Source organism: Prinia subflava, chromosome 6 (genome assembly GCF_021018805.1).
Source record: "Prinia subflava isolate CZ2003 ecotype Zambia chromosome 6, Cam_Psub_1.2, whole genome shotgun sequence".
Lineage (NCBI taxonomy): Eukaryota > Metazoa > Chordata > Aves > Passeriformes > Cisticolidae > Prinia > Prinia subflava.
This window is the reverse complement of record NC_086252.1, coordinates 28,684,312-28,707,561: the sequence shown is the minus strand read 5'-3', so window position 1 is coordinate 28,707,561 and position 23,250 is coordinate 28,684,312. Positions and strand designations below refer to the sequence as shown.

Sequence of the window (23,250 nt, the reverse complement as noted above, 5' to 3'; positions counted from 1 at the left end):
ATTTGGAAGGTCACAGAAACAACACGTAGTCTGATGTTTGTCGTTCACTCTCCCAGGCAGGAGTGCTCACAGAAGGATTGAATCAGCAAAATAACATCAGGACAAATGCACTGTGTAAACAGACAGGTCTGCTTTGGGAAACTGCAAGTGAACTGAAAGATGCTCACAACTGGAACTAGATAATTCCTATTGTTAATTACATCCAGAAATGTTCTCTTAGGGTAACTAATTTAACAGGGACGTACATATTGGATTTCTGGATATTGCTGTCATAATTCCACACCTGCAGAGACCCTCTACCAGCCTTGTGTTGCTCATCAAACTCCCTCAGCAGCCACTGCGCTGTCTCCATAAAACCCAGTTTAACATTTAAATGACAGCTTGACAATTTCTGATGTGTGGCAACCATATGGCTGCCTCCTTTGTATTATGCAGGAGCCAATCCCTTATGGCAGTGTGGTGTAAATGGTGCTGTTCAGACCCCTTACATGCTGCCCATAAGGAGGGTTATTGTTTATTTGGTTGTTTCTTTGTTTGTTTTTCAAGTTCTGAAGTGTCCTTAGTCAGCATGGCCTGTCTAAAAGGTGATCTGGTTCAAGAGTAAACAAAATTCTGTATTTTAACTGCAGGTCGGATACGCTTCCCTTCATCTTTTGCTTTGTTTTTCCTTATATTTCAATTGCATAGCTTTGGTGTTTTATTAAAGGTAGCAGTTAAACACCAACTGAAACCACGGGTGCACTTGTGTCACCATCAGAGCTTCATGAAAGACACACCATGGAATCTGAGTCTGAAACTAGAGAGAGAATGTCAGTGTCAATTTATTATGATAAAGAGGAATAGCTTTAAGGAATTTCAAAAAAGGCTCAAACAGTGAATTAGCAAGTACAATTATCTTAGTAGTCATGAGAGAACATAGAGACCAGCTGGCTTTGGTGTTGTTGCCCTCAATGTGACATTGCAAGAATACTCCTTTAGATTCTGAACAAGGCCGACTCCTGGGGGGGGCCTATCCTGTCACACTGGGACCAGTCACCAGGAAATTGGTGTTAAATATCTTCATGAGGAAAACAGATGAAAATTCACAGTACAAAGTTGGCCCTGGAATTCTCTTTGTACTTCAAAGCTGAGAGGAGCAGGACCCTCTCAAGCTGGCCAAGATAAGGCTGTTATCCCTGAGTATCCTTATGCTGGGGTTGCTCACATCCCATGCACGAGGCAGAGCACAGAGAGTGGTGCTGCACAGACATTCCCTCTGCAAGACAGGTAGTGATTCCCACTGAGATTATTCCCACCCAGCTGCACTCAGCACTCAGCCTGCCTTCCTTCCCAGGGGTGCCCTGCCCACGGCCAGCTGGGGGCTGACTGCCACAACAAGTTGTTCTGTCACCTCCTCTAGTGCATGAAATGTTTCTCAGTCCCACCTCTGGCACCCCAGCAGGAAGGTGATTGCTGTAAAAGATGCAGCATTCTCTGTTCTGCAGCCTGTCTGAGTAATTCTAAATAGGCCAGAGTATCTGTTGGTATTCAAGGCACCTCGTGTCTCCCACTGCTATCCTAATTGGAAAGCCTGTGCTGTGTCATAGCTTGTACAAATGTGTTCTGGAGAGCAGAGCTGTAGCTATTCTGTATGATGTGCATTTAAAAAACAAAACCAACCAAACCTCTCCTTGATTTCAGCTCTACATTTATGCTGGGGTTTTACCTGACCTGTTTCCTGATCCTGACCACAGTGGTGTTTGTTTCAGTCATTTACTCCTGTGTAAAGGTGAGTACTGTGGTTTCTTTGTAGTCCTCTGCCTAAGACCAGCAATCTGCTTCTTCAGTTAACAGAGTGTGTTTTGTTAGCCATCCTTTCCACACTGTGTGATAAGGGTTACAGAAAAAGCCTTTGATAAGGCAGAATGAACTGCAAACAGATGTTAGGGTTGGCATCTCTGTAGCTCAGCAAGAAGTAATCGCTCCGTGGATCTGCATGTCTATTAAGTCCCCTGCAGACACTCTCATATTGATGTAAGAAGAGCACATTTTCCAACGTGGGACCAAACCCTGACCATTCATTTCCTCCCTGTAAACTTCCTGCAGAGTAGCCTGTGTACTGGCCCCTGCTGCATGTGCGTGTTTGGGTAGGCAGATAATCAGAAGCAGAATATCATCAAGGAAAAATGTCCTGGAGGGAAGTAAAAGCCATAAACATATAGAATTTTATCAGCCTTTCTCAGATGAGTGCACAGAGCTTCCAACATTCGCTGGGCTCTTTCTTGTAGCTGGCTTTGATCAGAAAAGAAATACATTGTGTGAAGTCCAAAAACATATTAATTCTTCTTGTCAGCCTGTGGTAAATTGGCAGTGAGCACTGTAGGAAGGGTGCTGTGCTCATCTATTTCACTCAAAGGTGTTCCTGTTAAAAACACTGATGTGTTTCAGTTTTAGGGATCCTTCTACTCTAGAAGTGTCTGAACATGGAACATGCTCAGATTCAGGTTCCTTAGCCCAAGCTCAGCTGTGTTCCTCAGCCTGGAACAAAATAGCTCAGTAGCATTATGTTTCCTGCAGAAGAAACAGTGGGATAATGGAGAATGTCAGGCAGATGATTTGTCTCATTTTAATTATCTTCTCTCTGCCATTTTCAACAGTTGAATGTGGGTGCTCTTGACAGACTTGCACCTTGCATGTCTTTTTGATTTTTTTAAAGTTAGATTTGGAAATTAAACTTTGCCTTCTCATATAATAAGAGCTGCAGATTGTTCCCAGTGGAAGAAGCTTCAATTTCTATTTGAACTTAACAACTCACAGGCTTTCCTTTGGCCGTATGACAACATTAAAGGGAACCTAGTTTGTAAGTGCAGCATCCCATTGGTCTTGCTTGTTTACCAGCAATGAGAAGTAGAGTCAGAAATAACACTGCTGATAGGAAGGCTTGGGTGCCTTGAGCTGGGGAATGGCACCCACGGATGCCTGGTTGTACTTGGTGTGTCCATTGCATTTGAGGATGCTGCTAAAGTCACCCATTTGTAAACTGGTATCAGCAGTTAATTAACCACCAATGTGACAAGATTCTGGTCACAGCCACAGAGAACTTGGGAACTGGGTGCTGAGCTGTGCTGCCTCCTCACGCTGTTCTCTGGCAGCACCACCCCAGCACTGTGCCAGGCAGGCAGGGTCACTCACTGGTTCTGCTGGGACGAGAGCTCTGGAGCACCCCAGCTGCCTGACCTGCAACCAGCCAGTTCCACGGCTCAGGGCTGTTTGTCACCCACTGGCACTGACAGGCCACTTCCACATACTGCCAGCAGCACTCTGTTCTTCTGTCATCATTCAGATCCTCTGGTTTTGTTTGGGCTTTTTGGTTAAAGTTAATACTCATCTTAATTAAAGATTAATTTAAAAGGCACACAGGACTTCTCAGTCCCTGGGATGGTAGGCAGATTTCATTCTTGCTTTCTTTGCCTTGATCTTCCAAATTCCTGTAGAAGAGGTCTGTTCAGTGGTGCCTGCAACTATTTCTAGGCTGGCTTTGCCTCAGTGGATGCACAAGACATGAGAGGGAACTCAGAATAACATCAGAGCTTAATGGGATTTTCTGAAGCCCTTTCCAGTTTTCATCCCCACAACAAGCTCATGTATAACATCCAGTGTGGCTTCTGTGCAGAGATTGCAAATATTGAAAATATTGGGCCTTCCAGCTGCAGTCCCTTCTTAGTGCTGCAAATTAGCCTCTGCTGACAGCACCTGATTCTGAGATGGATTATTATTCCAGGTTTAGGGAACAGGTACTTCCAGCTTGTCAGCTCCATGCCTGATGGCAGCAGCTCCTAAGAGCTGCAGCCCTCTTCTGTCATCCAGGATCTCAGTATTTCAAGTCTTTGATTTTTAAGCAATGGGTTTACCCAGCCCTTGGATAAGGAGTGTTACTTTATTTCTGTACTCCACATTGCTGCGGGAGACACTTTTACACACCTGCAGAAGGAAGGCAATTTTACAGATCCTTCAGATTAAATCCCTGAAGCCAGGGATGTCAGTATTGTTTGCTTTTGTTTCACACTCAGATGTGGGCTAGGAGAGCATGTGTTTTAAATACCAGTGGTTCATTCCACACAAATTTGGAAAGCAGGTGTCCACCCCAGGACATCAGCATAAGCATAACTTTTGTCTGTTTGCTGTGCTGTTACATGATAAGTGTCTCTTTTTTCATCCTCTTTCCAGCTTTCATGTGAGATTTTCCCTCCCTGTTTTGGCCTCTCCATCTCTGGCTTTGACAGTGGCCAGCAGGCTCTTTCTGAACAGCTTGATCATGTTTTATTTTCTTTCGCTGTCATTATTATCTTCCACTATAAAATTCTCCACGGACTAGGAGTTGATGCTGGAACTGCCGGCACAGCCAGCTTGGCTTTCCAAGTTTCTTCAGCTGTAATAAACAAGAGAGTTCCAGTTCTTTGCTTTGATGCTCCATGAAGACTTGGCCACTGTGAGGTGGTGTCCCTTCCCAGTAGAGTCTAAGGTCATGGGAACCAGGGTCCCTTCTCAAATACTCTGCTGACAGACATCTGTTTTGCTACTAACTTACCAAGTGTGTGTTTTTTTCTTAAAATCCTGAAACTTCTGGCATCTACACTGCTGTGTAGAATTCAACTTTTTTCATGGTTCTGGGAGCATAGGAGAGAAATTTCAAGTTATCCTTTATGAGAAAATAAGCTTTTGTGTAGCTCTACATGGATGTAGCTTGCCTATCACTTTCTTTGCCTCCAAAAGTTGGTCTAGATGCTCCTAAAGCATTTGGGGTTTTTGTCTCAATCAGAAAAAATAAAAATCCTCTGAAAACTGTACTTTTTTAATAGACTAATAAATCACTGTGAAATAAATTACATAAATGGACTTATGACTTGCAACATCAAGTTGCCTGGAGATGTTGTCCTTTACTCCAAAAGCATCTTAATGTACTTCAAAATGACTCAAAGGCTTTTATTACAAATTGAAAAATCAGACCTTGAAGACCTCATCTTACAACATAACAGCAATTACCTCAGCATTTTTCCATACCCACACTACATGTTAAGAAGACAAAAAGAAGAAATATTTCTCTTCTGTCCTACATCAGCTGTTGTTCCAAAGAATGGGCTTTATTTAGAGTAATTTTGTCATGAAAATGACTACAGGTTATGGATTATTTTCAGTGCAACATATTACTTGTTGGATCACTTTTTAAACTTGTACTTTCACTTGCACAGCAGTGCCCTTTCTTCACCTGCATTTATGCATTTCGATTCAGAGTGGACTGGAATCAACTGGACAATCCAATCTCCTTTTTTCCCATTGTGGTTATTTCTCTTTATATAGGGATTTCAAGAGTGCTGAGGGACCTCATGCTTGTGTGGCTGCCCAAACACGGATCTCAGCTGCCCAAATGGGTCACATCCTTCCTCTCAGCCCCTTCTCAGCAGTGCAGATGTGGGCTGGGAGTTGGCATTTCATCAGATCTCCTGTTCTTCACTCAGGCAGGATTTGAGTGTCACTTTGCACAGTGACAAACCAATGGGCCAACCAGCAGTGCTGCTTGGATTTGCACTGTACTGTAATGTCCTGATAGTCTGCTTCTTTTACGAGGACAGAAGAGGTCTTATTTTTGTTTTTTCAAAAATGGGAGGGAAAGTAATCTTCGTTTCTTTTTATCTACTTTTGTGCTGTACCCCTGACTTGTGGATGTTTTTATGGAGGAAGCACTGCAAGGATGGAGCTGAATTGTCAGACCTGACATAGGCTCTCCGTGTCTATCATAGGAGTCCCTCAAGCTGCAGGTGTTCCTGGTCTCCACCTGCCTCTGTGGAGTGGAAAGAGTGTGACTTATGTGACAGGGCCTGCAGGAGTGTTCGTGGGGCAGAGGTTCCTCAGATGCACGGCATGACTGTGTTATTGCCCTCTCAACTGCAGCCTTGATCTCCTATGGGTTTTGGCCTTTCTTTCTTCTCCAGGACTTTTCCCAGCTGTACTTGTTTACTGACCTAAAATTTTTCCTAGTTTGCAAAGTAATGAGAACCGAGATTAATACAAAGAAAACATGTTTTCATTAGAATTTAAGTGTCTTCCACTGATCGCTTTGCTTGATATCTCAGACTTGGTTCAAAGTCAGGCCTTTTTGGGATTGCTGGCAGCAGGGGCTTGAGCCAAGATCCACAACAAAAAACTCCAAAGTTCTATTTAGGTGCCTGATTTCCCAGAGATTACAGATGGAGGTTTGATCCCTGAATACCTTTGTGGAGCTTGAGGCCTAAACAAAGAAGTGGCAGGAAACCGTGTCCTGCTCTAATACAGTAAGAAAACTTTCTAAATGCAGCACAGATCCTCCTTCTCCTTCCAAATCCTGTAGGGGCTGGAGCAGAGGAAAGCCCCATTGGATTTTCCATATCCTAGTAGGGATCTGCCAGCTGACATCTGTGTGGAAGCAGCTGGACATGGTAGGGCAAAGAGATATTTTGGTTCGTGGCTTACCAACAAAGCTAAGGATTTCTGTCATCAAGGTTTATTTCTGAGAGAAAGGTGTTTTCCTGTGTTTGATAGTGGCTGTGACTGAGCCTGAAGGATTGCATAATTAGTGTGTTTCGATCAATCTCATTCAGTGCAAATAAGTTACAAGCCCACTTTCCCCTTGTCTCCAGTCCCCCACAGAGCCTCGTCCTCTCCTTCCACCCACAGTACGTGCTGGTAGCAGGTGAAATCAACTCTTTCAAAACTCTTGCCACAACCTCTCCCTGCCTCTGTGAAAAGTCCCCAGCTAATGAGGCCACTCCAACACTCGGTAATTACACTGCAGGGCTGCTGTGTGGGAAGCACAGCGCTGACAAAACGCTGCATATCCAAAGATGTGAGAGTGAAGGATAAAAGGGAAAAGCAAGACTTTTAATAGAAACATTAGTCATAGTTAAATTGCAGTGCCATGGCGCTGTGCTGCTGTTTCTTTGTGTCTCTAAAAATACCCTCTAGTGGCTTGGTTATTCCTGCAGTGAGTAAGGGAAGGGAGAGCTGGGCTCTGGAAAAGGCTGTGGTAGGCCTGGGCAGATCTGCTGTGGCCCGGTCCGGTGGTGTGGAGGGGCAGGGCCCTGTGCGAGGACAGATTCCCGTGGAGGTGTCACTGCACCGGGGTGTCGTGACATTCCTGCCCTGGCCCTGCGCTTCCCCTGGCCCGGCAGAGAATGGAGAGGCTGCCCTGGCTGTCTGCTGGACACTCCTGCAGCCAGAGCAGGGCAGGAGTCCCCAGGCCCAGCAGGGTTGACCAGGCTGCCAAAGGCGCGGGGTCAGCCTGTGCCCTGCACACAGCCTGCTCGCAGGGCTGCGGTGAGTGGGCAGCAGCAGCAGGGAGCTCCTGGCCCTGCCGGCACCAAGGCGCTGCCACAGCTCCCTGGTGGCCCTCACCCTCGGGGTTTGTGTCACCTGAGTGACACACGAAGCGCCACACACCAGCCCGGGCCAGCTGATCTCTGCAGCGCCTTTAGGCCAGGGTCTGGCAGATCACAGGGCTGGCCTGGGCTGTTCACAGTCTGTGTCTGAAGTGGCACCAGGCAGCCCTACGACACGCCTTGGTGATCAAAGGGACATGATGTGTATTTTCATTTCTGCGTTTTAAAATTTTTGCTCCAGTGATTTCCAGGCTCGAGCTCCTGGCTCTTTCAGTTACAGATGGCTTGTGGTTTGCTTCTCACGACAGGATGAGCACAGCCCTGCAAGCCATGCTCTCTGGCTCTCTGGGCTCAGGAGCCATCACTCCCATTAGGAAAGGCTAAGTGGATTTGGAGAGCAGCTGGGCCTGCTGCCATGAGACAGGCACATCTCTGCTCGCCCTTGTCCCAGAGCTGCCAGCCCCCACCACCATCCTCAGCCCCTGTGCAGCATCCACACAGACCCACGCTGAAGGATGCAGGCAGCTCAAATGCAGGTTGTAATCTGTAAAACAAACAAGGATTTATGTATCTGTTTGATTTTTTTTTCTCTCATGCAGCTTTTCCCAGTTCCTCTCCAGACTCTTTCTAAGAAGATTGTACAGTCCAGGACCAATAGTACCTTAGTTGGAGTCTTTGCCATTATCCTGGTTTTTCTGTCTGCCTTTGTCAACATGGTATGTCCATTATTTCCTTCTGATCCATTCAGTTCTGAACTGTTTTCTTATTGGTGCTCTGCAGCATTGTGACCCTTAAAACCACTGAATTTAACATGGTCCTGCCTATGACTGCCAGCATCTGGGGTTGGTGCCCTTTGCTTTTTGGGCACAGAAGAGAAATGGGAGCCCAACAGCTCCATCCCTGGAGCCTGTTATATGCCTGGCACTGATTTGTGCCCAGGACCTTTTGTGATTCTTTAAATGCATCTGCTCCAAGTGCAGGAGCCAACCTGATGTGCATCCCTGCAGGAAGGGCTGGCACGAGGCTGATGTGTTAAACTCCCACCACCCTGAGTGGGATGGAAGTGTTCCTTGGGCTTTGTCCAGCCCTGCACGGTGCTGCCTCCTGCTCTGAGAGCAGAGATCAGCTCACGGGCACGGAGGCGACTCTGCTCTGAGTTGCACTTTTGAGACTGAGGCGGTCTGGCTGTGATTCCAGACACCACTGCTCAGTTCAGGCTCAGAGAGAGATGGGCTGTTCTCTGGGGCCTGGATTTTGTTAATTAATATTTTGGGGGAGAAAAAACATAGCAACTGCACATGCAGTAAAACATAAGCTGATGATTTCAAGTTGCATATTTTGCACATGGCTACAGCCATTTCCAAGGGGCTTTTAAACTGATATAAACTGTTTTGTTTTCTTCTCTTTTTCTCTGCTATGGCGCTTAATACCACCTTTGTTTTCCAGTTCATGTGCAGCACTGTGGATCTTGCCAGCTGCATGGCTGCTGAATACAACATCACTCCTGACCGGGTGGACATATGCCTTATCAGCAACCTGACTTCCAACTACAGCCTGGGCACCTTGCAGGGATTCTGTGACAGCCCTTTGCCCAACTGCAACTTTCCAGAGGTACTGCTTGAAAAAAATGGGTTCCAGAGGTCAGTCTGGAAAAAGACTATAAAACCTTCTGAGGAAAGAAAGGTTGTTCTTGACTGGCATTACAGCACTGACTCAGGCTACTACACACAGATTTAAATGTCTGAAGTTATTATTATGAATCCATATTAATTTTTAAGTTCCTTCAGGGCTGAATAATTAGTAGGCTTTTAAAATAGTTGGATCCTGCCTATAGCAGAGGAAATGTCCCTCTCCATGAGGTCCTTAATGGCATGCAGAACTGCACATCATTTCAATGGAGTTTGTGGGTGCTCAGTTTTACCTAAAAATCAGTTCTCTGAAAATCAATGTCTAGTCATAGATTTGACACTTCCCTCCATTGTTTTATATCCAGATGAAAAACTTGGCTTATATATTCTTTCCCAAGGTATGGTGGGTCTGGCCTCAGACAGGTAGGCAGCCCAGACAGTGATCTGCTTCAGTTTGCAATGCAATTCCTGTGTCTTCAGGACATCTCATTTAGAAAAAAAATTAAATGCTTCTAATGGAAAACAAACAAACAAACCAAACCAGCCCAAATATGTTTTTCATACTGGTAGAATACTTTACAAGGGAGAAAAAGAAAGACTTTTTGCATAGCTATTCAAGACCTTTCTCCAAGGTTTTAGGTCATGGCTGTTACATGGGCTGTTTACTGGAAATTGAAAAGGAAAAAAAAACCTCTGTCTAGGATGGAAGTAGAATTTATGTCAAGGTCATCTGGGTTTATGGGGACCTGACAGATTTATGGTGGATCTGTTACCATCCAGATGTCCAAGGTGCTACTGAAAGTCCTGGTATCCTACTGAGCATATTTCCTTTTAACTTAACAGGAATATTGTCCCTGTGTGATTCAGTGAGGTTTCTGAGACCACCATTACTGAGACTCTGAAGAGGCTTTAGTGTGTCTGCAGAAAGACCCAGGAGTAGAATCTGGCACAGTGGAGATCTAGAAACCGTCTGTGCCCACCATGAATTTGTTTGGAGTGCTGGCCCAGGACAGAGAGGAATTTTAAGCAATGAGGAGTGACCATTTTGCATACTGAGGTTGCTCTGGCAGCCCTGAGCCAAGTCCTTCTGTTCAGTGGGCTGAGAATTGAGGAGTCTCTTGCCTGTGCTCTGCAAGGCTCATGTTGGATCTGCTACAGGTGTTGCTTGTTGCTCCCTGTGCCCCACACAGGAGACAATGGAATCCTACCCTGCAGTCAAGACTGAGGAGTCAAGCACAAGCTGTACAAGTTACTTTCTGTAATGTAATGTATCAGGCTATTAATAAATGAGCTCAGAACATAAGCATATTTCTACTTCAACTAGGACTTGCTTTTAAACTGAAAGGATGGATTGCCTCAGGCACATGATATGAGGTTTTTGCCAGAAATAAGCCTGTCCAGACAGGGTGGAAGCTTAAATCTTCACAGATTTGATGGCAGGGAGGTGGTGAGCTGGATAACATGCCTCTCTTCATTTTGCATCCCTGCTATCTTTCCTGGGAGCTATAAGTGGCACCCGCGGTCTGCAGTCACACGGGGCAGCACTGGCACGCTGAGCACTCAGCTGCCAGCCCGGCAGGAGCTGCTGCTGCACCAGAGCTGTGCCAGAGGTGCTGCACAGCCCCAGCCCCGTGTGCACCTCTGCAGCTGCTGGCTGGACAAATCATCGTGGGGTTATCACAGGGACATTTGTCCAGCCCGTGTGTCACCTCAGAGGGGACAGTGCAGTGGGCATCTGCCCAGGAGTGTGGATTGCCAATACCCTTGGTCCCATGTGTGACAAAGATACGCAAATTTGAGTCTAGAATTTGGCCTTAAAGCACAAGCTAATCCAGCATAACCGGGTGATTCTTTTTGCCAATTCAGTAACTGTGTCCAGGGAAAAGCTGCGTCACAACCGTGGGTGTCCAGCTGTGAGGCCTGTGCCTCTTGAGAGTGAAGCACATAATGCCTGGAGTAAAATGCCACAGTTTTCCTCTTCATCCATCAGTTTTAACTTCTGTAACATGGGAGAATTCCACAGGCAGTCCCAGGTTTATATATTTGGTCAGCTCAACTACAAAACTACCAATCCCTTTCTATCCCTGTGTTTAATTTCCTTTGTTCTCAGTTTTGATTTATCCAGCTGACATTCATCTCTCTTTTGGTTTTTTCCCATTTTTGTCTTTATACAGTACTTTACCTACAGTGTCTTATTGAGTCTCCTGGCCTGCTCTGTGTTCCTTCAGATCAGCTGTATTGGAAAATTGATCCTTATGTTAATCATTGAATTTATATATGTTCTCATTGTGGAAGTGCCAGGGGTCAACCTTTTTGACAATGCAGATCTCCTGGTTACAGCCAACACCTAGTAAGTGCCTTTCACTTCTGAAATCTTCACCTGATTTCTTTCACACAGTGATTTCAGTGTGGCATTAGGTGGATGGGAGTGCCAAGGCTGTGGTGCAACAAGGGAAGTGCAGGATACCAGCAAAGGCATGGCTGGAGGCTAAAGCTTTGCCAGTGCTGTTCTGCACCTCTGACAAGTAGGAGAATACAGTTCCCTTTAAGATCTTTTTTATGTGGGACTTGACTAATGAACTATCTATTAATAACAGAATGTAACTTGGATCTGTATTTCCTTTTTTCCAGAAGTGGGGAGCTGTAGTTAGTCATTCTTAATTCTGGTATTACACTCCCAATATAGAAATGTCATTTCTCAAATAAGAAAAAAAAAATCCTCCAACAAATGCTCAGAGATGTGATGTGAGCCACCACAATATACCAAACCCAGCTTGGGGTGGTGGAGTGGTGGTGCTTGATGTTTGGCCAGTGATCTCCTGCCAGTTGCTGCTGGACCTCTGTCCTTATTTGAAAAACCAGTGTCCCAGCAGGGCTCAGCACAATTCCCAGCAGAAGGGTCCAGGCTCAGGGCGAGTGCACAGTTGCCCTTTCACTTACAAAAGCTGACTTGTCATCAGGTCACACATTAATGCAGGTGGCAGCCTCCTTCCACTGCTGTGGTGCTTCCCCACCTCCTGGAGATCCCCACAGCAGGGAGGGAAGTCTGGCACATCCACCAGCCTGTCCTCCCCCACAGGTTTTGTTTCTGGCTGGGAATTGCATTGTTGTGTTAACTCCTTGTTCTGATGATTTCCCCTTGTAGGCAACAATTGTACCTACATGTGAGTGAATCAAATTATGCCAGTTTAGGTGAGCTGTTTGTCAGGCTGATGGCTGTGGTTGTTCCTGCCTTGGACAGGAGGGTGTTTGAGAAGACTCCCATGGCCCTTCCCTGTGTGTTATGAAATACCTTCTGTAGTTGCTCAGATTTCAGGATGGCCATTAACCATCAGCCCTTCAAGCCATCATTAACCATCAACCTTCAAGTCTGATGCATCTGATTACTCCTCTCCTTCACATGGCTATTCCATGATTTCAGCATTCCTGTGTGCCCAGGAATAATTAATGGATATACAGCTTTTGTTGGCATTGCCAGTTAATGGAAGTGTAGCTTCTGCTGCCACTGGCAGTAATCACTTAAATTATTTTGTTAACTGAAGTGAGTGAAATTAGGTAGGAAACCCTGTGGAGCTTTCTGTGGGGAGGTATAGGGAGAATGAGGTTTTCTTCCCCTTTTTTCAGATATTAGGTGTTCCATCAGCAGAAGCTATTTAGCGTTTTCTAACACAATTAGTGAAATAAAAGCATTTTGTATCTCAAAAATAATTTCATTCTTGTAATTCAAGCACTAAGCGAAATTACAGCACTTGGAAGTATAATTTACATCACTTCACAATCAGAATGTCAGTAATAAAGTGGAGAAGGTTAGCATGTTTTCCCAGAAATAGCTTTCGGTGGTGCTGTATTATCTCTCACTAAATGGGATTTGTGTGGTGGTTCAGCCCCAGCTGCAGCTCAGCTCCACACAGCCACTCACTGCCCTGTGCTGGGATGGGGGAGAGTGCTGGAAGGGGAAAAGTGAGACAGCTCATGGGTTGAGATAAAGACAGTTTAATGGGACAGAAAAGAGAGAAAATAATAATAGTAATAATAATAGAATTAGAATTAAAAAACCCAAGGCATGCACAATACAATTACCCCTTGCCAATCAATGCCCAGCCAGTTCCTGAGCAGCAGCCTCAGGCCAGATTTCCCCCCAGTTCCCACACTCAGCATGATGCCACAAGATATGGAATATTCCTTTGGCCAGTTGGGGTCAGCTGTCCTGGATGTCCCCTCCCAACATCTTGTGTCCCTCCAGCCTCCTCACTGGGGTTGCTGAGGAGCTGAAAAGTCCTTGACTTAGTGTAAACACTACTTAGCAACAACTAATACATCAGCATGTTATCAACATCATTCTCATACTTAATCTAAAGCACAGCACTGCACCAGCTAGGAAGAAATTTAACCCTATTCCAGTGGAATCCGGGACAATTTGCTCTGTGCAAAGACCTCCATGGATGGCTATTTATTGCCTCAGTGTCTGGAAGGGCATTTGTGTGTTGTGGGAAATGGGAGCTCAGCATGTAGCCCAGAGTTCAGAGATGGACCTTATTGTCCAGCTGATACTAAAAAGCCACCATGACCTCATACTACTTTAATTGGGTGCCCATTGTAGCTACGTAATTAGTGTCTGCTCTGCAGCCACTATGGTACTCTGACTAATTAGGAGTGATGCAGATGTCACTTCACACTTCTGTGTACAAACCAACCCAGCATGCAGGCAGCTGAAAGGCTGATTACAGCTCGTTCGGAGGCTTGGCTGCAGCCACACCAGCCTGTGACACAGGGAGTGTAACTGGATGCACAGGGATGGCGTGGGGTACCTTTTCCCTGTGCAGAAGGTAAAACTAAAGCATTGGTCTAAAGATCTGATGGCCCAATGTGATCTTCTAAACAGCTCCTGCACAGGGAAGCCCAAAGAGCTTTGCCCTGTGATTTGTTCATCAAGCCCATCATTTCTGTTCCAGCTGTCTGTCCTTGCCGCTGTGGCTGGGAAAAGTGAGATGCTCTGGTCCTATGGGAGCTGTCTCTCAAAGGAACTGCTTTCCTGCTAAAAATGTGCACTTCATTTGAGCAGCAGTGGAGTTAGCGAGCTTCTCTCTGTGTTCCCTTCCAGTAATTAAAGAAGCATCTGCTACTGGAAATGTCTGTTCCATGGGGGAACAACCTACCAGTGCAGCACCCTGCTTGCACTGGGCATCTTCACTTACCCACAGACTTATTGCAAACACTGGGTTTGCTGCACTTCAGAGTTGCTGGTGGAGGTTTAGAGTGAGAGTAACACTCACAGTGAGCTGCAGCCTCAGTACCAAGGGTCAGGTCTGCCATGCTCCCATCATAAGAGATAACGATAGGGGCAGTCAGTCATCCTTGGCCAGGTGATTTAGGGAAGCAGGGGAATCATGCTGCATGTGGGAAGTGTCTCCACTGCATCCAGCCTTTCATGTGGGAGTCCCCAGGCTTTCCAAGCCATGTCAGTGTCCAAGCACACATGTTCAGTGCTGGAGCTGCCAAGAGCCATGCAATAGATTGTGTGCAAGACAACAGTGGGTTGCAATATCCATGTCAGAAGAAATTCCATGCTCAGAACTGCAGAAAATATCTTGGAACAAACAAGGTTAGAAAGTTGCCCTGCTTTTATTTCTTGATATGATGTTCCCTTTAGATTCCCAGTTAGGTTCGCTTGCCTATTTTGATTTTGATCATTTCTATGTCTGATTGTGTAGCAAGGTTCCATCCAACCCCATAAAACTGTGGCCTGAAGCTCTCTAGAGAGCTGTCACATTCTCGGGCTAGTATCACATTTTTAGCCTGCAAAGTTCTAATTGCATCAATGACACTACAGTAATTTAAGCACTGAGCTCTTTCCCTCCATTTAAATAGTGTTTTAAAAGATGCTTGCACGTGGTTCTCAGCCACCTAATACCCCACCCACACTGGAGAACAAAGCCAGCAGCATTAAGCAATCAATCGATCAGGAGCTCAGACAGCTGCTGCCTACCAGAACGCTCCATTCCGTGCTTTCAGTGTCAAAAAGCACATCCCCATCTCCCCCAGCGGCTCTGACACACGTGGGCACTTTGCAGAATTGTCAGTAGTAATGGGAATGTGCTAAAGGGTTTTCTTCAGTGCCCTGGCTGTGGTACCCAGAGCTGGGCACAAGCTGGCCCTGAGGAATGTGCAGAAGAAGGGAGCAGGATTACAGTTAAAGGAATTAAACACATCTCCATGCCACAATAAAAGAAGAAAGGAGCTATCCCTCACAAGATAAAAAAGCCCAAAGCTTTCTTCCTTGGGTGAAATTTTGTAGTCTGACCTAATGAAGTAGTGATGGATGCACAGGCATTCCACACTGACATTAAAATCCCAAATTATTCTCTCACTCTTAATGCTCCTTAGATATTTTACTCACATTAACCATGTCACACGATCACTCTGGAGTTTTGAGTGCAGCTCAGAAGCTGTTTTTCTCCTCCCCCTCCCATCTTTTAGTAGCTTTCTGCTTCAAAAGAGCTGTAGCCCCTCACAGTGTTGGAGGTGCCACATTGCAGAGGTGCTGTGCAAGGATGTGCAGAAGGGCAGGAGCTGCGGGGAGCCAGACACTCCACTGACCCTGTGTTTGTGCTTTTCTTTCAGCGTGTCTGCAAATGATACCTCTTCATGGTGAGTCACCTTGGCATGAAATATTTTATAGGTTTCTGTCGGTAGGTATTCTGTGTTCACAAGGTGCAATATCAGCACATTGACTCACTGGCAGTGTCTGGTGTTTGTGCATTGCTGTGAGTGCAGATGTCCTGAGTGGACTGTGGTCCTTTTGTATTTATAGCTACCCTCAGAGCATTCTCTTTCCTGTGGGACTTGTGTCAGCTCCGGGCTTATTTTTAATACAATTTAAAGGTTTTATCAAAATATTTTCATACTGTATAACTCTGTAATTCACATTGAACAGTTTTTATTTGCCTGCTTGTCAGAGGAGGTGTGAATGTGCCTTAGTGCTCTTTTCAGCTTACAGAACACTTACACGACAAAGCCCATTAAGAAGTGACTAATTAGAGAAGCCATGAGCTAGAGCAGTTCCAGACTCGGGAGCCTGGGGAAGCAGTGCAGAAGACAGGATGAACACAGTCTGAGGGGCTGGCAGCATTTCGGTGGTGTCACCCTTAGCATGCGTGGCCATTCTCTGAAGAGTGGCCTTTATATCAATGACAACTCTTGCTAAGTTGGATTACATTTCCAATTTCCAAGTCCTTTAGAAACTGGCACCCATCAGCCAGAGTCTCCAGCTTTTTGCAGGTATTGTTTGTCCCTTTACCAACACAGGCTTTGAGGGGAAAGAAAAACAAAAAGCCTTTTTCTGAGAGGCTGGTTAGCCTTCAGGTGGGGAGTGCAGGGTGTGGTGAGGCCGTGTTCTTCTGGTAACGGAGTTCTGCTCTCGCCTTGCTGCAGCCCCCCGGTGACAACACGAGTGGCACTGAAGATTGTGACCCCTGTCATCATCACTGTCTTTGTCCTGGCGCTGTACTTGCATGCCCAGCAAGTGGAATCCACTGCACGGCTTGATTTCCTCTGGAAGCTTCAGGTGAGTGGGTGTTGGCGGTGGGAGGATCATGTGTGGTCTTCGGTGTTAATATAAAATATTAATATTTTATATTTTATTTAATATAAAATGGCTGAGGTCTTCACTGTCGAGTTGAGGAGTGTGATAATGTGCCTTTGAATTTAATCTGAAACTGACTCATAACAGGGCATGCTAATAATGCTCTGCTGTTCTTTGCTGCTTTGCATACTCTCTGCATCTCATCCCAGTTATTTTCTTCAACCCCTTCTTTTCTTGTAAATATACCTTGGATGGTCTCCATGGTAAAGGGTTAGAGATCTGAAGGTGCAGATAAATTAATTTGGGCAACTGAGCTGTTACTGCTGCAGGAACATGTAATGTAACACAATTTATAAATATAGGAAGCTCATATTCACCGCAGAATTGTTTTCCAGAGTTCAGTGAGCTTTAGTTTGCTGTGTTCAAGGGTGTGAAATATTCACATTTGCATTTTCATTCATTCTCCTGTTAAGCAGTGGGAACTGGCTCAATGTCCAGCCTTCATTAGCCCCCAGGCAGCAGTACTGGCTAACCAACACTCTGTGGATAATGCCACCCTGTGCTCCTGTTCCTGGGGTCACAATGTTTTCACTGCATGTGCCCATGAGTGATGCTGGGGCCCTGTATGGGATTCCCAAGCAAGCAGGACAGGCCTGGGCTCTGGCCAGCACTCATGGCTGGGGGCTGCAGGGCTGCAGGTTTTATTCAGATTTTCTACCTTCTGGGTGGCAGGACATCATTCTAATTATAGGTCTTTGTGGTTTGAGTACAAGGCACTGAGGAAGCAACAATTAATTAAAGCTCCTTGGGAAGCAGATAAACACTGTAATCCTCATTTATAAATGGCAAAACAATGAAAGGGGTGAGCTGAGTGGTTACCCAGTTCAGGGCTCGGAAATGCAATGCTAGATTCTGGCATTATTCTCTGCTTGCTTTTCCATATGTATGTGCATGAAGAGATGGAACATTTTCCACTGCAAAACACAAATTTCTGCGTCTCTCTGGTTCTGCTCTCCTTTGCAGTTTCCCCTGTTCTATTTCTGCCCTCACTGCCAGTTGATTTTCAGCTTTTTTCCCCTCCCCAGAGCAGCTGTGCATCACTGTGTCTCCCCCTAAACTAGGCCACCGAAGAGAAGGAGGAGATGGAGGAACTGCAGGCCTACAACAGACGCCTCCTCCACAACATCCTGCCCAAGGACGTGGCCGCGCATTTCCTGGCGCAGGAGCGCCGCAACGACGAGCTGTACTACCAGTCCTGCGAGTGCGTGGCTGTCATGTTCGCCTCCATCAGCAACTTCTCCGAGTTTTATGTGGAGCTGGAAGCCAACAACGAGGGGGTGGAGTGTCTGAGGCTGCTCAATGAGATCATTGCTGATTTTGATGAAGTAAGTCAGAGAAAATCGGGGTGGACAAAGTGAACCGAATCCATGAGTTTAGCTGGGCTTTGCGGAGCTCCTGAAGGAGGGTGGTTTATCGGATCCGTGGTTCATTTCTTCTTACTTTAGGAGTTTTAGGAGTTTTCAGTTTTATTTTTTTCCACACTGAAATCCCTTCTATTTCCCTTGTGACTCCTTTGAATATCTAATCCCCTTTCTTCCTCTGTCTTCCTGGCTCTGTCCACTATTTTGTAATGCTTGCAGCAAGGTGGGACATGTGGCATGGACATCACCAGCATCTGTTTGCCAAGGCTTATTTGCCTCTTTTGCTCTTGTGACACAGATAATCAGTGAGGACCAATTCCGACAACTGGAGAAGATCAAGACCATTGGCAGCACCTACATGGCTGCCTCAGGCCTCAACGACTCCACCTACGACAAGGAAGGGAAGACACACATCAAAGCTCTGGCAGATTTCGCCATGAGGTTAATGGACCAAATGAAATACATCAATGAGCATTCATTCAACAACTTCCAGATGAAGATAGGTAATGTCCCTGTGCTCACAGGATTCCATGTGGGCAGTGATCATTCTGAGGTGGGGGTTTTATGGACAGTAAAGCCCACAGATGTTACATTAGCTGTACGGTGATGTTGATTGTCTGGTGACCACTTCGGCCTCTGTGAAATATCACAGTCGTTTTTTAGGGTACAGCAGCATCACTGGTGCTTCCTAAGGCATTAGAAGCAGTGTAGCTCCTGCCACAGCGTGGTCTTACATTGTGGTTGATCTTGGGCTCGTTTTGCCCCTGTTCTTCCAGCACTGGCATTCTTGGACATTAAATTGTCTTTCAAGTCAGGGAATAGAAAGCAACAGAAAAGGGAGAAAAAAACTGAGGATGTCAAGTGTGGTGTTTGTTCTGGAAGGCTCTGCACTGCTGCCTTGCAGGCCCTCAGCATTGCAGCAGGTATGTGCTGCCTTTAAGTGAGCAGTTTGCTTGTTAGCCAGGTGGCAAACAAACTTTCTCTCATTATCTGGCACTGGAAAGTAGCTCTGGATTGAGCAGATCCAGCCTGAGTTGCCAGTCAGTTGGGCACAGTGGATCAAAGAACCCAAATTCTATTCCAACATTTCTCTCCTCCCAGTTTGGCCATAGCTTTACATGTCAGGGTAAAGCACAGCCAAAACCACTGAGCCTCAGGATGGGTTTTCACTATCTGAACAATAACCTGCCTCAAGAAAGTGGATGTGAGTGTATTTCTCCTCTGCTTCCAGGCCTCAATATTGGTCCTGTCGTAGCTGGGGTGATAGGAGCCCGCAAGCCCCAGTACGACATCTGGGGCAACACAGTGAATGTAGCCAGCAGAATGGACAGCACAGGAGTGCCTGACAGGATTCAGGTAAGGCAGCCCCTGCAAAACTTACACTGCCAGCCCTGTGTCACTTACACATTCTGAAACTTAATTAGAATTGAAATTTTGGGTTCATTTTATCCCTTTATTCCATACATTTACCTACACAGAACTGAACGAAAAGCCATTTAGGGAATGCTGATGGTACCAACAAGTTTTGTCTTTTAATCATGACCAACACTGCAAGCTTTGTTTAAAAACTTGCGCTTCAGTTCTGGGTGGAAGTGCTGAGCTTCCTTCCCTGTGTGCCTCACTGGCTCTGAGCAGTCCTGCCAGCTCCCCTCACGTGTGCTGCTCAGCTGTGTGTGGTGGTGTTTCATTTTCCAGGGGCCTGATTCAGCTCTGTATTTCTGTGAATATTTCATATTCACTTTGCTGCTCACTGTGCCCTGGGTGGTGTGAGGCCAGCAAGGGTCCAGGCATCAGCAGGATGGGGACACACAGCAGAGAGAGGCGATTGTTTAAGGGGTTAATAGGACCTGTCTGATAATCACACATCTCCTTGGCCTTCAGACGTGACCTTTCCAGTGAGTGATTCAATTGCACTGTCCTGCTTTTGCTGAGCCAATGTCACAGCAACAGAATGTCACTCCTGAAGGGTTATAAAAATAGAGCAGAGGGTGTAAAGCCCAAGAGGGGCAGCCACGCCGTTTCCTTGCCTGTCAGTTAACTGGATCGATATTTATGCATCACTCTTGAAGCTTCCCTAGGAAGGTCTGTAAAACCACCTGAAAAGGGGTGAGAAAATCCACTGTAATTAATCCACCACCTTCTCCTTCATTAAAACAACCCCTGACTCCTAAGCTGTACATTCACTTTGTAACTTCTGGGTAATTTTTGAGGATATTTTAGTAAGTCTGACCTGTTTTCCTACTGTTACTCAGGTGATATAATATATGCATCTGAGTAGACTGAAGTGACTGGTGTGTTTTAAAAAATGTGACTGATTTGTTATGCTTTATCCAGTGACCTCCTTGGAAAATGCAGTTCCCCAGCTGTGCACTGTGTGTGACATCTGTACTTCCTCAGGTTCCCATGGGTTGTGTTTGTGCAGCACCTTGTGCCAGCCTTTCAGTCAGTGATTGATGTGCAAATGTTGATTGACTTAGAAACAAAACAGTTGATCTGCTTTATTTTGTGCATGGATTAGTCCAAAAGCAGATGGAAAAATTGTGTGGAAGACCAGGGAAGCATCTGTTTACTCTTGTTTATTCTGCAGGTAACCACAGACATGTACCAGGTTTTAGCAGCCAACAACTACCAGCTGGAGTATCGAGGGGTCATAAAGGTCAAAGGCAAAGGAGAAATGACCACCTACTTTCTAAAAGGGCCTCCAATTAGTTAGCACCAACTGCAGCCCCGCACAGAGACGGATTTTGCATTACCCAGGATTGTGAATCGGAGAAGAATCATTTTTTAGCAGTGAAGCTGAACATGCGGCACAGCTGAAATTTCACCCCATGACTCTAGAGCTGGTATCAGCAAATTCTTTGGCCACCCATCAAGAAAGGCAAGAGAGAGAAACCACCTCGGAGTTGCTCCTGGCTGAGTGCTAAGCTGACCAAAGATGTGCACTACGGAGTTCACAGATAAGACATGAATTCGGCATTTTTAAAAGGCTGCTACCACAGGATGGCATAAGAAGCTATTTAAGTATTTATTGACGCAACACAACATTTACTTGGTTGAAGGAATGTATGATTCACTACAAAGCATTATTTTGGAATGGATTTGCACTCCCATAATATTTCCATCCCATACTGCCAGCTATTTGAATTGTACCACTGTGCTTTTATTAGCTGTTTTGAATGGGCTTTCAAAACTGACACCCACTGTTGCAGCACACAAAAAGGCCTTTTAGAAGGGCATTGGTAATGTTTTAGTGTGAAAAGACATTGTAGCCTTGGCCCCCTCTTTTCCCTTCTTCTCCGTGGCTAAATGACTGCTCTTCTGAGGGGGCTGGCACACCTGATGGAGGGGAAGATCAGGATAAAGGAAGATGGCTCTACAACCATATTTATTAAAAAGTCATCTGTGCTCTTCTTTGGTATCTATCAGTTTACATGGGAAAGACTAGATGTAAACAAGAGACACTTTGTGGGGGGAACTCCCCTGAAATTTGTTGTGGGTTTTTTTGTATTTTTTATTTTGTAATATTGAAAACATGGAGATCTAACAGATATACCAAATTCTATATTTTGTAAATTATATATAAATTAGCAGGCAGGCTGTCCACACCGAGGTGTGGGGGGAGGTGTATATAACCTGTAGACTTTTGTGTAATTTTTTTCTGTGTAATACTCTGAACACAGACTTGGCAGTTTTCAGATTATCACTATACAATCAACCAACAACAAACAGGTGAGTTTCCAGGCTGAATCAATGCATTTAAAATGAAAATCCAGAAAAATCTACAACCCCAAAGAAGAGGAAAAACCCGCGGTAGTCACAGAATTGTTCCGTGCATCATTCCAGCAGAGGGTGGCGGCTTCCCAATGGAAACGGGACCTTTGAGTTTTAGCTACTGAGACGGTCTCAGACATGTCAAAAAGAGCTCTAACCAAATCTTCTAACTCTTAACAGGAGCTCTTATGAGAAAAGGAAAAAAAAGCTCATTTGAACTTTTATTTTTAAAAAATCCTTTTTCGTAGATGGTCTTAACAGAATCCTGCTGATCCGAGAGTTGTCTGACATTGTAACTGCCATGTGACATTACAAGGAACTATGTGCTGCAGCATCGAGTTGACTTTCCTGTAGTAAGCACTTATTTAAACTGATTCACAGATTTTCAATTTTCAGGAATTAGGTGATCTTCAGAAAAGATTACGGTGGCAAGTGTGTAAATGAGGTGGTCGACCTTAAAATAGTGCCATTGATACTGTGTTGGGCATCTTTATCACTAGTGGGGGGGTTTCTGAATAGTTCACTGTTATCATTTATGTACCTTTTCTAGCTATGAAAGAAAAATCCCTTGATATTTTATTAAAAAAAGAAAATAATTTAAAAAAAGCTATATTTTTTATATTCTATGAGGGGAAAGTTTTGATATTGAATTTGGCTAGCACTAAAAATTACTCCAATCTTTTGACATTTAATAAACTTGTTTTCCACTCTTCTCAGGGCAGAATTATTGTAGTACTCACAGCATAATGATTGCACTATGGTGGTGGCGATTTCTTTTTCCTACTCGACAATGAGAATAACTGAAACTCCATGGACCTGTCTTAATTAATTTGCTGTATTGCTAAGCATGACGTGAGCATTAAGCCATTTAAACATGAGCTTAAATGGCATTGCCCCTTTCCTTCTCCCTTCCACTAGGAAACATCTCTGAAAAGTATAGTATATTGACTTCTGTAAAACTGCCAAGTCTGCCCTTGTACTATACTTTTGCTCCCTTACATCTTTCCTGGTTTGCAGAGTACTTAAGTTGCATCACGCTGTTATGCCCTTCTCCCCTCCTCCACCTCCCATCCCCGTTGTCCCTCACTGAGTTTCATTACCTTCATGCCATACACTTGGTTTTAGGTTTGCTTTCTGCTTTCCAAAAGTCTGCAGTCCTCTCAACTTTTTGATTCATCTTATGAAGTTGTGTTGTCAATGAAATTTCAAGTCCCCAGTATCTCTAGGTGTGATTGTTGACAGTGTGTCATGATCATTTCAAGGGGTATTCACACACTCTTTACTCTGGATCTTGCAAAAATGGATACAGTTATGATTTCCCATGGAAATTGAAATCTATTTAAGTAATTTAACTATATTAAACACTGTTTCACTGGTAAAGCGTCTCTGTTTTATTTTAGCTGCCTCTGGCTGCTGGAGAGGGTTGTGTAGGAGATGCTGGATCTGCAAACAGAAAC

The 23,250-nt window shown here is 45.1% G+C and overlaps 1 protein-coding gene across 1 annotated transcript in view; it reads left to right on the top strand.

Annotated features, from left to right (window-relative positions):
* Positions 1-22,572, top strand: part of ADCY5 (adenylate cyclase 5) — a 202,719-nt gene extending 180,147 nt beyond the window's left edge. The window contains exons 12-21 of the mRNA XM_063400863.1: positions 1,681-1,768; positions 7,991-8,107; positions 8,838-9,002; positions 11,194-11,369; positions 15,641-15,667; positions 16,451-16,583; positions 17,723-17,986; positions 18,321-18,525; positions 19,254-19,378; positions 20,610-22,572. Coding sequence (XP_063256933.1) covers positions 1,681-1,768; positions 7,991-8,107; positions 8,838-9,002; positions 11,194-11,369; positions 15,641-15,667; positions 16,451-16,583; positions 17,723-17,986; positions 18,321-18,525; positions 19,254-19,378; positions 20,610-20,735 — 1,426 coding nt within the window. The 3' untranslated portion in view covers positions 20,736-22,572. The remainder of the gene's footprint in view (positions 1-1,680; positions 1,769-7,990; positions 8,108-8,837; positions 9,003-11,193; positions 11,370-15,640; positions 15,668-16,450; positions 16,584-17,722; positions 17,987-18,320; positions 18,526-19,253; positions 19,379-20,609) is intronic.
* Positions 22,573-23,250: the final 678 nt, after the last annotated feature.